Raw genomic sequence first — 11,674 nt, 5'->3', positions numbered from 1 at the left:
ATTTAACCATAGAGAAAAGGGAGGTTAGGTGACTTGCTTGTGATCATTAGTAACGGGTGCAGTTAGTAAATGCCAGAGCTGGCATTTTACCTTGGCGCCTGGCTCCCTCAGCCACATGCGTGGTGATCTCTGATAATGCTATGGTGTTTGTACAGTTTAAGAGAAGAGATAACCATTTTGTAGGCAAGAACATCTTCATACTCAAATCTAAGTCACTTTTTTTTTTACCTTAGTTTCAAACTATTTACTCTCCACTACTGAGCAAAATTCTCAAAATCATGTCCACTAGTGAGCCAGCAGTAGGAGATCACAATTTCTAAAGCACACACTTGACATAACCCCTATTATAAAGCTACAAGACCAAGCACCTGGTACTAGTAAATAGAGAGTGTTTCTGGAAGGGTAGTGAGTGGTGGGTTTCCAGTGCTCTTTGTAAATCAAGAGTTAATCCTGAGAACCTCCAGTGATTTATGTAAGAAACATTTTAATAATTCTTCATTTTCAGACAGGAAAATAGACTGGTGAAGAAATATTAGATACCTCTCCAACTCTGTGCAAATGTACTCATTAGATAATCAAGCAATAAGAGGTCTGCCATCCACGCGACCAGAATTTAAACCTTAAGGCTAATATTTACTAGCTCTTGTAACTTTGGGCAAGTGATAAATCCTCATTTCTTTCATCTGTAATCCTATATAGTAAAAGGCTAATATGCAAATAGACGGAACAACAAACAACCAGTCGCTATGACATGCGCTGACCACTAGGGGGCGTGCATGGAACATGGTGGGCATCGGCCGGGATGGTGGAGCAGGTGAGCAGGAGCACCAGACCATGGCAGGATGCCAGTTGCTGTTATTGAGGCAAGCCTCTGGTGGTTACTAAAAAGTCTTTGCTCCTGTGCTCCGCAGTCCCACCTGGCGTTTGCACCACTGCCAGCACCCAGCGCCATTCCGATTGCTCGGTGCTGTCAGTGGGTGAGAATGGCGGCTGATGGCCCCAACTGTCCCTCAGGAGCTTCTGCAGCGGGTGCAAGCCATGGCTCTGGTGCCGGCTGGGGGTGCAAGCCGAGCTAGCGCTGTCAGCACTTGGGAGCTGCGGAAGCAGGAGCAGGGCTGCTGGCAGAGAGGGGACTGGGGGACCACAGCAGGAGGGGTCGGGCAGGGGAGCAGAGGATGGGCTGAGACCCACCCCTGTGCCCACCGCAGCCTCATGGCCCACAGTTCCTTTCAAGGTGCACTAATTCTTGCACTGGGCCCCTAATATGGGGATAATAATCTTTTCAAACTCATGGCATTGTTGTGAGAACTAAGATGCACATAAAAGTAGCACAGTGCCTGACACACATAGCCAACACTCAATGTATATGAGCTGCTATTACTACTGTTATCATTTCTATTATTCAATGGAATTGTTACTGAGTTTAGCTCCTTGGATCACAATAATACTCCAAGGTTCTGCTGCAAATGCAATTTAATTCTATTGCAAATATAAGAAGATGCAGAATTATAACTTGGGAAGTCATAACCTCCCTGATTATCAGAATCACAAATATAAGAAACATATGAAGGAAAAACCTTCCATACATAAAGGTTTCTTCCACTCTCCCACACTTGATCTCACTCACTGCCCAAAGAAATTGTTTTCCTGGGTACTCTTTAAAAAAAAAAAAAAAAAAAAAAAAGAATGCTTTTTTATAGTCTTTTTTTGATATTGGACATGCATAAGCAAGGTTTAGAGCTCATCTGCTTCGGAAGCTATCTTTTATCCAATGATTTTTTTCCTTGGCACCAAACAGGTTGCCAAAAAATATATCTCTCAGTGCTTGAAAAAACGTTTGTGTTCCTTTTTACCCAAGGGGAATCCAACTGAACATGTACCACCTCTGTGACTTATTGAACTTAAAATTATTTCCTTCCCATTTAAAGCAGTGAAATAGGCTAGACTGTTTGGGGCCCCAGAGGGAATTTCTTTTTAATGTATGAAAGCTATAGTTTCCTTCACTCTTTTCAAATTAATTTCAAGTGATTTAAGCAAAATATCTACATAATAATAACATATCAACAATATATAGATCATTTATTTAAACTGCCTTAAATTCCAATAGTCCTCCCCACACACACACCTTATCATGGGGGATATGGTCCAAGACCCCCAGCGGGTGCCTGAAACTGTGGATCGTACCAAATCCTAGGTGTGCTATGTTTTTTTCCTATACACACATACTTATAATAAAGTTTAATGTATAAATTAGGCACAGTAAGAGATTAACAACAAACTAGTTTAAAAATAGAACACTTACAACAATATGCTCTAATGCAGAGGTTCTCAACCTGTGGGTCGCGACCCCTTTGGGGGTCAAACGACCCTTTCACAGGGGTCGCCTAAGCCCATCGGAAAACACATATATAATTACATATTGTTTTGTGATTAATCACTATGCTTTAATTATGTTCAATTTGTAACAATGAAATTGGGGGTCACCACAATATGAGGAACTGTATTAAAGGGTCGCGGCATTAGGAAGGTTGAGAACCACTGCTCTAATCAAAGTGACGTGAATGTGACCTCTGCTCTCTCAACATATTGTGTTGTACTGTCCTCACCTTTTCACTTAAAGGAAGCACCTTGCAGCTTCTCTTCGGCATATCCGCATCGCCAGCACCGCGACTCTTGCACTTTGGGGCCATTATTAAGTAAAATAAGAGTTACTTGAACACAAGCCCGTCGCTACCTTGATGCTGACCTAGGAACGCGGAGGTCTACCAAGTGCCTGCGGGGCCAGAGCGTCTAAGCGTGGGGACGCTCCGCAAAGGGATGACGCACCTCTCGCGAGGGGCCGCGCGCGAGATTTCATCACGCTCTTCAGTGGCGCGCAATTTAAAATTTGTGAGTTGCTTTCTTATGGAATTTTCCCTTTTAATATTTTTGGACTGCAGTTGACCCCAGGTAACTGAAAAGATGAAAAGCAAATCCACATATAAGGGGGCGAGAGAGTATATACATTTGTATGCAGAGAGTAAATGGTGAGTGTAAATTTCATAACCATGAGGAATATTACAGCTCTAGTGTTTAAGCATAAAACTTGGTGGCGAGTTTCCTGGGGCCAAGCAAAATCGGACCCTTGAGATCTGTGCCTCTTGGGATAATGACTACCAGCCATAAAGTGAATGTCATTTCCTGGCTACTGTATTAAGTCTTTCACATTTTTATTTCAATTACACACTACTCTTTTAAAATAGATATTATCCCCCATTTACATACAAGGAAGTCACGTTTCACTCAGAGGGACTAAACTGCCTAAATTCATAAAACCATAAAATGGTAGAACCAGAGTTCAAAGCCAAGAGCTGTCTAAATATTAAATGCCTTTTTGCAAGGGGAGGTGGCAGGAGTGTGGTTGGGGAGAGATTAACTGGGGAACTTATATGCATATATACATAGCCCATGGACACAGACAATAGTGTGGTGAAGGCCTGGGAGGGGCGGGTGCAGGGTCAATGGGAAAAAAACACACAAAGGGGACATCAGTAATACTTTTAACAATAGGTAAATCAAAAAATGCATTTTCTACCTCTCCTATTAGAAACAAAAAAAAGTAAACCTATCTAATACCCATTTTTCTCACTGTAAATTACAAGTGAAAATTCTCTCATGAGATGTGGAAAGAGAGGACTAGGGTAGGGAGGGTGGGAGAGAGAGTAAGAATATGATTTTCCCCACAGCCAAGCCTTTATAAATAAGAACAGATATCAGAAGAGAAGGCTATGTGCTTTCAAGTTTCCATGTGGAAAGAGAAGTTCCTCTGTCCACACGTTATAAAGGTGGTATAATATCTGAATGTGTAAACCACTCAACTTAGACCATTTCTCCTATAGGCAAAGCAAGGAACTGCTGAGTCCCTGAAAACAGCTTGCTCATTCAGCGCAGCCGAGTCTGAAGTGGCTGCTGAAGAAGATAGAGTCCCCATAAGGGAACTATTTGTAACCTTACGGGAACAAGTGGGCACAGTGTATCACCTTGTGAAGGGGAGAGCCTGCAATTCCTGAATAACAGCCAGCCCTCAGCTCAAGCTGGGGAAGGAAGTCATAACTCAGGGCCCCAGACTCTGGGGGAACCATGTACAATGCATTTGGAAATGTGGGATGTGTAGGTACGCTGCACCTGCTCCCAGGGCCAGCCCTAAGCCACATAGAGCAGTGACTAAAATGGGTCTTTATTGAAAATAAAGTCAATATATATATAAAGTCATGCACTTGAAGTCAGTGAACCTATTTCAACCACTACCTACCCAAGTGACCTTGAGCAAGTCACCTAATTCCTCTGGCCCTCATCTACCAATGAGCAAGATTGACCAGGTGATTGACAGGGGCCTATTCAGCTCTAACAATGTGTGATCATAGGGGAGAAGTTGCCTTCTCTGTTATCTTCTAACTGGCCTTCAGGTTTTCAACCCCTTTTGCATATCACCACCAAAAGTATCTTATGAACTACAGCTGTGTTCTTATCACGTCTGCAATAGTGCATACAATACCATCCACAAGTGGGCCATTTGCCTCCTGACATGTTAATTCAATCATCATTTCAAGAAATATTACTTTTAAAAAATATTCTTTTATTGATTTCAGAGAGGAAGGAAGAGGAAGAGAGAGAGAGATAGAAACATCAGTGATGAGAGAGAATCATTGATTGGCTGCTTCCTGCACGCCCCACATTGGGGATTGAGCCTGCAACCCAGGCATGTCCCCTAACCGGGAACCCAACGGTGACCTCCTGGTTCATAGGTCAACACTCAATCAACGCTCAACCACTGTGCTATGCTGGTTGGGCAAGAAATATTTCTTATGTATCCCTCACTGTATTCATGTCCACATTATCCCAGGCACATGGAATGACTGGCTGCTCCCGTAACACACCAAGCTTTTTTGGGCCTCTGTTGCTTTTGCTTATACTATTCCCTTTGCTAGAAATGCCTTTCCCCCATTTTTCTCTAAAGCAACTCATATTCATCTCACTGCAAATGTCATCTCCTTTCTGAAATCTTCCGGTGAGCTATCATCCTCTATATCTTCTCAACATTTCAGACCTTGATTATAGTACTTAGCACACTGTTTTGAAATTACACATGTACATGTATAACAAGACAATATCTTGATACACTCAGAGGTGTAATTTTTTTCCTCTGCAATTTCCTTCATCTGTATACTTCTGCTACTCAGACAGGGGCTTTTCATATGTACTAACCTCCGGCCAGGGCTATTACTGCCAAAATGAACAGAGAAAGGAAGACACATCGCATAGTCTCAAGCATCTAAATGAACTTAGGAGATTCACGGCAAGCATGAAGCTGACAGCTATGAGAGAAAATGCTTTTTAGATTTCAAGAGCCTGAACATTTTAAGTATAAATACCAATGTTCATCCCATAAGCAAAAGATTCTGAAGCAAAGAGATGAATAGCCAGCCTACCAAACTACTCCATACCCACCCTCACCAATAGATAAAAGTTCTCCACACTAAAGAATTAAAAGTGGGCCCAGGCTCCTGCCACTTGCCTATCCTCAAGCAAAGTTGCAGGTGGGGGTGAGAAGTTATGCCCTACTGCCTCTCTGGAACATGGAAGACAGCAGCAATGCAGATGTGCTCTGAGCCAGTGGTATGGCAGCAGTAAAGGAGAAAATGCGGTGTGCCATATCTGGGCAAGAGAGGGATAGGAGAACCTTCTGAATGTCATGGAGACCAGAATATGGAAGCTCCAGTATCCCCAAGAAGCATCAGAGATGGATGAAAGACAACCAGTGACCCCAAAGAAGTCAGAACAAGGCAAATGCAATACTGTGGCCCTTCCATATGCATTCCTTACTTTTCTTTGTATCTCTGGTGGCTAGCACAGTAGCCAATAAATGCTCACTTTGTAAAATAATGTAGCTAGGAAGATGGACCAGAAAAGAGTTACCAGGGAACATGGTAACTGTACCATTTTCCCTATTTCTCCATATATACTTCATGATCCATTAATAATAAAATAACTCTCCAACTCATAGAGTCAAAGAGAAGATTGGTGGTTACCAGGAGCTGGGGAGGGGGAAGTGGGGAGATGTTGGACAAAAGGTATCAGTTATAAGGTGAATGAGTTCTGGGATGTAATGTATAGCATAGTGCTGTATTGTAGATTTGAAATTTGCTAAGAGTTCACCTTTAATGTTCTTATTACAGATAAAAAGGTAACTCTATGATGGAATGGAGGTGTTAACTAACCTTATTGTGGTAATCATTTCATATACTAGTATATTTGTGTATCAAATCATCACATTGTACACGTCAAACTTATATCCTGTTATTTATCAATTATGTCTCCATAAAGCTGAAAAAATTAATATCACCAAGCTTCCACACACAAAATAATAATAATAATAAAATAATTCTAACACTAGTGCTCTGATGAGAAAATATGAAAAACAAATGACAGGTATATAGAATTTCAACATTTTTAGGGCTACAAGGTCTATGAGTACAATGTGAAATGAACACCAAAAGTATTTTTAAACCATTAATATTTTATTATATTAGTACTTGATATATTAATTTTTCTCCTAAAAGTTTATATAATCAATACATCATAAATACATGAACAATTTCCTTGCAAATATAAATATCAGGCCAACCTCGTCTATATTTAGCAAATGCTCAATAAACATAGGTAGTAGATCCTTACCCCCATCCTTTCCACCCACGCCAGCCTGCACAGCTCCTCCCACACTCTTACGTTGTGGCTATATTTTCTGCGTTTTCATCCACATGGAACAGAGGTCCATTTTACCAACAAAGCTCCCAGGGAATGGCGCCACATCCCGGCAACTGCATGGCTGGTCACCACACATGATTGTGTGGTAGTCATCCCAGCACATGAACAGAGTGGACCAAGGGCTCCTTCGTTCGCCATTCATTTTCAGGGGTTTGGGACATTGGAACATCCCAGGATAATATTAGCATTCGGAAGCACCGCAGAAAATTAACACTATATCTAATACAAAGCTTTGAGAATTCCATGCAAACCACACTAAGAGAGAATCGGGGACCACTCAGGACTTGATGCAGGAGGAGGAGTGGCACTTCTACAGCTTCTTCAGCTAAGTTGAGGGGCAACTCTCAGGCCACGTGCATGGCGGACGATGGGGGTGACACAAGTGCAGCCAACAGTCACCCTCATCTTCTCCAGCCGGAAGGAATGAGTGCAACCCTGGGGCTCCCTCCGGAGGACCAGGACCTCTTGCTGGATGGGAACGGAGTTGAGAGAGCTGTCTTCCTTCCCCTCGGCATTGATGCAGCCCGAGTGCCTGCACTGGGCCTCTGCAATCTCGGAGGGGAACCGGTGAGGGTCCCTGGTGATGCTGCAGGAGGAGCAGGCAGATGCAGGTGGTGAGACAGGGAGGGGACATGGACAAAGGATGCGAGCCCTGCAGCCCTGCATGCACCCGCAGGGAGGTGGTTCTGAGTAACTCTGTGCTGCAGCACAGGCTGTGGGTCAGACAGTCTGGACTCATACACAGCCCTCTGGCAGGTGCTTAACTCCCGAAGCCTCAGTTTCCTCAGCTTTGAAATGGGGATTCTCATATCTCTCTCTCACGGAATTGTTGAGAACATTCAGTGATACAAATGCATAGGAAATGGCACACTGTAAATGTTGGCATTCACTACATGTTAGATCTTTTAGTTTATTTTTCTTTACAGTGTGATTATAATAATTATTATTCATCCTTTGCTTAGAGACTAAAATCACCAGTCGGTCTCCCACTATACGGTCTACAAAGCCTACTGCTTGGAAAAGAAAACCAAAGCCCCTGAGGCTTGTAAACCCAATGGCTTCTCTCAATTTCTCCCTCAACAGCCCCCTCAGACAAGAAGATAAAGGCAGCCAAGCCAATCCAGCCAGCTTGCCAGTTGTGTACATTCCCTCACGTGGAAGCAAGACAAGCAGCCCAGCCGCACATCTCATTATCCCTGGAATTGGTTTTCATACTTAATAATGGGAGAATATAGAGGAGTGCTTGATAGTGCAGGGCCCTGCACATCAGACAAAGTTACAAGACTGTCCCCTGAACATCCTGCTTAGGATCCCACTTCCCAAAAGGTTTTGCCCCTCCACTGGGCTCTCTTCCCCACTCCTTGAAAAACAGTGTCTAATCTGAGTGGATCTCTCGAAACTTGACCATTTTTGGTTCCCACTTATTCCTATGCAAAGATCATTGTGTGGGTTGCTTTAAAGAGACCTCTCTTCCAACGCAGAAAGTTTGTCAAGTCCAATCTATGGCCCCATGAAGCAGGAAAGGGCAGAATCAATGAAAAGTTGGAAACAAAATTGTAAGACTTTGGATCACTTAGAGCAGACCAAAACAGCAAGAAAACTGTGTGCTCCCAGGTAAAGTGGGATTTCTGTTTTTTTAAGTGTATATGTGAGGGCTTTAGTTTTTCTAAATTTTCTACTTTCTGCTTAGAATAAATGCACATATAGTTCCAAAGCATGTGAAGATCCATTTCCTTTGCACTTACTTGTAATCCCAGGGGGAGCTCGAGCGGTTCTGCAGGCCATGTGAGATGGAAACAGCCCGGTTTTGACTGAGGATGCGAATGTCAACCCTCACACTGTTGTCCTCCAGAGGAGGACAAAGGGCAGTATCCTCTGTTTTGGTTTTTTTCTGAGCTGCCCCCTCCCTCAGGAGAGTGAGCCCCAACATCAACAGCAGCAGACACTTGACCTGGAAAATAGAGGAGGTTGCAGTTGGTTAGGGACTGTGGTGTCACTTGCTAGCAAGAGACATACCATGCTTTACCTGAACTCAGCATTCCTGACCATCTAATAGTGGCTGGCAAACTTGCGGCTCGGCAAACCGCAGCTCGTGGTGAGCCACATGCGGCTCTTTGGCCCCTTGAGTGTGGCGGTATTTTGTGGAAGACCCACACTCAAGGGGCCAAAGAGCCACATGTGGTTCACGAGCCACGGTTTGCCGACCACGGATCTATGAGATCAGGACTTCTCTCTGAACCTCAGAGCCTCACCTAGAAATAGGAACAGTCATACATGAAGACATCAGGGTACCAACTGAGAACTAAACTTGGTAGCCTGGTGACTGAGCCTCCACGGTGTGAGACAGAGAGACAACAAGATTTGGGACTGGGTGTAAATCTTGACCCAGTCTCCTCCTGAGCCTCTGATTGAGCCTCTGATTTCTCTCCTTTCCAACTGGATTATAACACTGGCTTTATAATAGTATTCACAAGATTAAATGAAATGTTCTATGTAAAGCTCCTGTCCATCTAACAAAAACAGAGGCTTACTAAATGATAGCTCTAGTTTTTCTTTCCAAGATCCCATAAACCTTCCACAACATCTTTCCTCCCAGCCATTCCTTCATCTAGAATACATTGCCCACCTCGATCTTTCCAATTCCTATCCTTTCATCAAGACCCCACTTGGGCATGGTCTCCTCCAGAAACTGTCCCGAAAGTAGTTCAATTAGGAGTATGTTAATTATCCTTAAATCATGAAGTTTTTACCATACACCACTCAAGCAGCATTTCTTTACTGAATGAAAATGTACTGTTTGTGTTCATGTCAGATCTATGCCTGTTAGACTATGAATTCCTGCAGGAGAATGTGTCATACATAGAACAGGTGTTCCATAAATACTTTCTGGATGGACAAAAAGTGGGTGAGTGAATGGATAAACAAAAGAATACAGTTAAATTAACAATATAGTTAATTTCCCACAATCAATGAATTAAGAAAAATGCTAAAGCAAAGTTTCAAGTATCCATGCTACTTGAAAGAAGCAGGGACACTAATGATGCCCAACAACAGAGTTATGGAAACTATTTCTTTTTAACCTTTACATTGAAATATTGGTTTATCTGGTGTTGCAGGAATGCACAAAGAAAGAGGGTGCTCTGTGAAGACCTAACTAAAAAAAGAACTAAAAATCTCTCCAGCTTCCCTTTGTCACAAATGTGCTTTGTTCACCTCACCATCACCACTGACCCTTACTGGGGAGGGACAAAGCCCATCACTGACTCTCAACATGATGCAGAACAAGAGCTGAGGTTCAGTTGCTTTCATTCTCTGGGCTCAGTGTTGTCAGGCTCACACTTCCCATGAATTAAGGTAGGTAAGGCAACCAGGCATGTTAGTTAGAAGGACCTCCGTTTTATATTTTGCAGGTAGTGGAGGCAAGAAATTATAAGAGTAAACAAAGAGGTTATGGTGCCAACGTGCTGTACCAAGGTAACTGATACTAAAAAGAAGTTGAAAGCGAGATTGACCTAGATAAGCCTGAATGAGGTTGATTTGCCTTCAGATAACCAGCAGCCATTTACTTTCATCTCCCACAATCATTCATTCATTCACCAACTTTTTTTGTCTCTATTGTGTGGTGATTTAGGGCATGGGCTCTGGAATCAGATGTCCTGGGCCCATAACTCAGTTCCTAGACACTTACTAGCTATGACTCAATTTCCTCCACCACAAAATGTGAAGATTAAATGATATGGCCCATATAACGCATGACGACCACGGCCAGCACATGTAAATATTCAGCACAGGTGACTATTGTTAAGTCGACATTATGCTGATGATACACAGTAGACAGGAAAGATGTGAAATTTGTCCTCACGCATCTTCCCTCTAAATGTAACATTATGACATTTTAAAAAGTAAAAGGATGCCCGCTTCGATTGCTTCTCAGGCCCATCAGTAACTTCCTTAGATTTATAACATAAATTCCTCCTTTATGTTTTTTCTTCTGTAGCATACTTACTAAATCACTTTTACATCTAATTATCAAGGCTTTAAAATAACTGTTCCTTGAGGTGATATGATTTAGCAAAAATTGCCATGCTTCTAATAAGTCATTATTATATTTGCTTATATTCTTTGAGTATTTTAGAAAACACTATTATATCTCTTTAAACATTGGATTCTCACAACTTTCTTATGGGGTCGGTAGAGCTAGTATTAATTATCCTCATTAGACAGGTGAAGGAGTTGTGCCTGAGAAGCAACAAATAAACTTGGTTAGGTTCGCCAACCTGTCAATGCCAGTCTGGGGACTCAACCCTAGCTGTCAGTGGCCAGCTATTGTTATTGAAGATCCTTATTACTGTCACCAACACGTAGCCACTCACCATATCTCATCTTAGCTTTGTCCCACCCAAGTAGCCAAGCAGTTTAAGCACTGTGACAGCTGGGTCGGGAATACATGAGTGTTATAAGTTACGTGGCCCTTTATCAGAAAATCAGATGCTGTCTGCAAATCCCTCTAGTTTGCTCCACAAAGCTGTGGTTCTGAAACTGTATATTTTAGTGGTTGTGCAGTTAAGAGCAGGAGCTCTGACAAGGCTCTTGCTGGTTCTTAAAAACGATGTCTACAACACTTCTTCTTTAGGAGGTTCAAAATCTTGCATCTGAACCATTCAAAGAGAAGAATAGTGTACTTGGAGCCATTAAACCTAGATCCATGTCCCAGTTCTTGTGTGTATATTACTCCATGATGTTAAATCACTTAACTTGAGCCATTGTTCACGTGTATAATGGGAAAAGTGGTTCCTTACTTACTTCATTGTGTCGATGAGAGTCTCAGAGATAAAAGCAATATTATTAATATTAACACTTATCTAATGCT

At 42.5% G+C, this 11,674-nt stretch overlaps 1 protein-coding gene across 1 annotated transcript; it reads right to left on the bottom strand.

Annotated features, from left to right (window-relative positions):
• Positions 1-6,803: 6,803 nt before the first annotated feature.
• Positions 6,804-9,478, bottom strand: IL17F (interleukin 17F). The gene is made up of 3 exons (XM_059702245.1): positions 9,431-9,478; positions 8,550-8,755; positions 6,804-7,390 (listed from the first exon to the last, which is right to left on the bottom strand). Exons 1-3 carry the CDS (start codon positions 9,476-9,478, stop codon positions 7,126-7,128), a joined length of 519 nt encoding a protein of 172 aa, XP_059558228.1. The 3' UTR covers positions 6,804-7,125.
• Between the last annotated feature and the right edge of the window lie 2,196 nt (positions 9,479-11,674).

This window comes from Myotis daubentonii, chromosome 6, assembly GCF_963259705.1.
Source record: "Myotis daubentonii chromosome 6, mMyoDau2.1, whole genome shotgun sequence".
NCBI classification, from domain to species: Eukaryota; Metazoa; Chordata; class Mammalia; order Chiroptera; family Vespertilionidae; genus Myotis; species Myotis daubentonii.
This window is presented reverse-complemented; position numbering and strand designations above follow the sequence as displayed.

Bases quoted from the DNA above. Each gene is read 5' to 3' on its own strand.
- IL17F (XM_059702245.1), bottom strand. From the start codon at position 9,478: ATGCCCAAGTGGGGTCTTGATGAAAGGATAGGAATTGGAAAGATCGAG. The intron at 8,756-9,430 runs GTGGGCAATGTA...TCTATTTTCCAG, and splicing joins TAGGAATTGGAAAGATCGAG to GTCAAGTGTCTGCTGCTGTT. The intron at 7,391-8,549 runs GTAAGTGCAAAG...CTCCTCCTGCAG, and splicing joins AGCTCCCCCTGGGATTACAA to CATCACCAGGGACCCTCACC.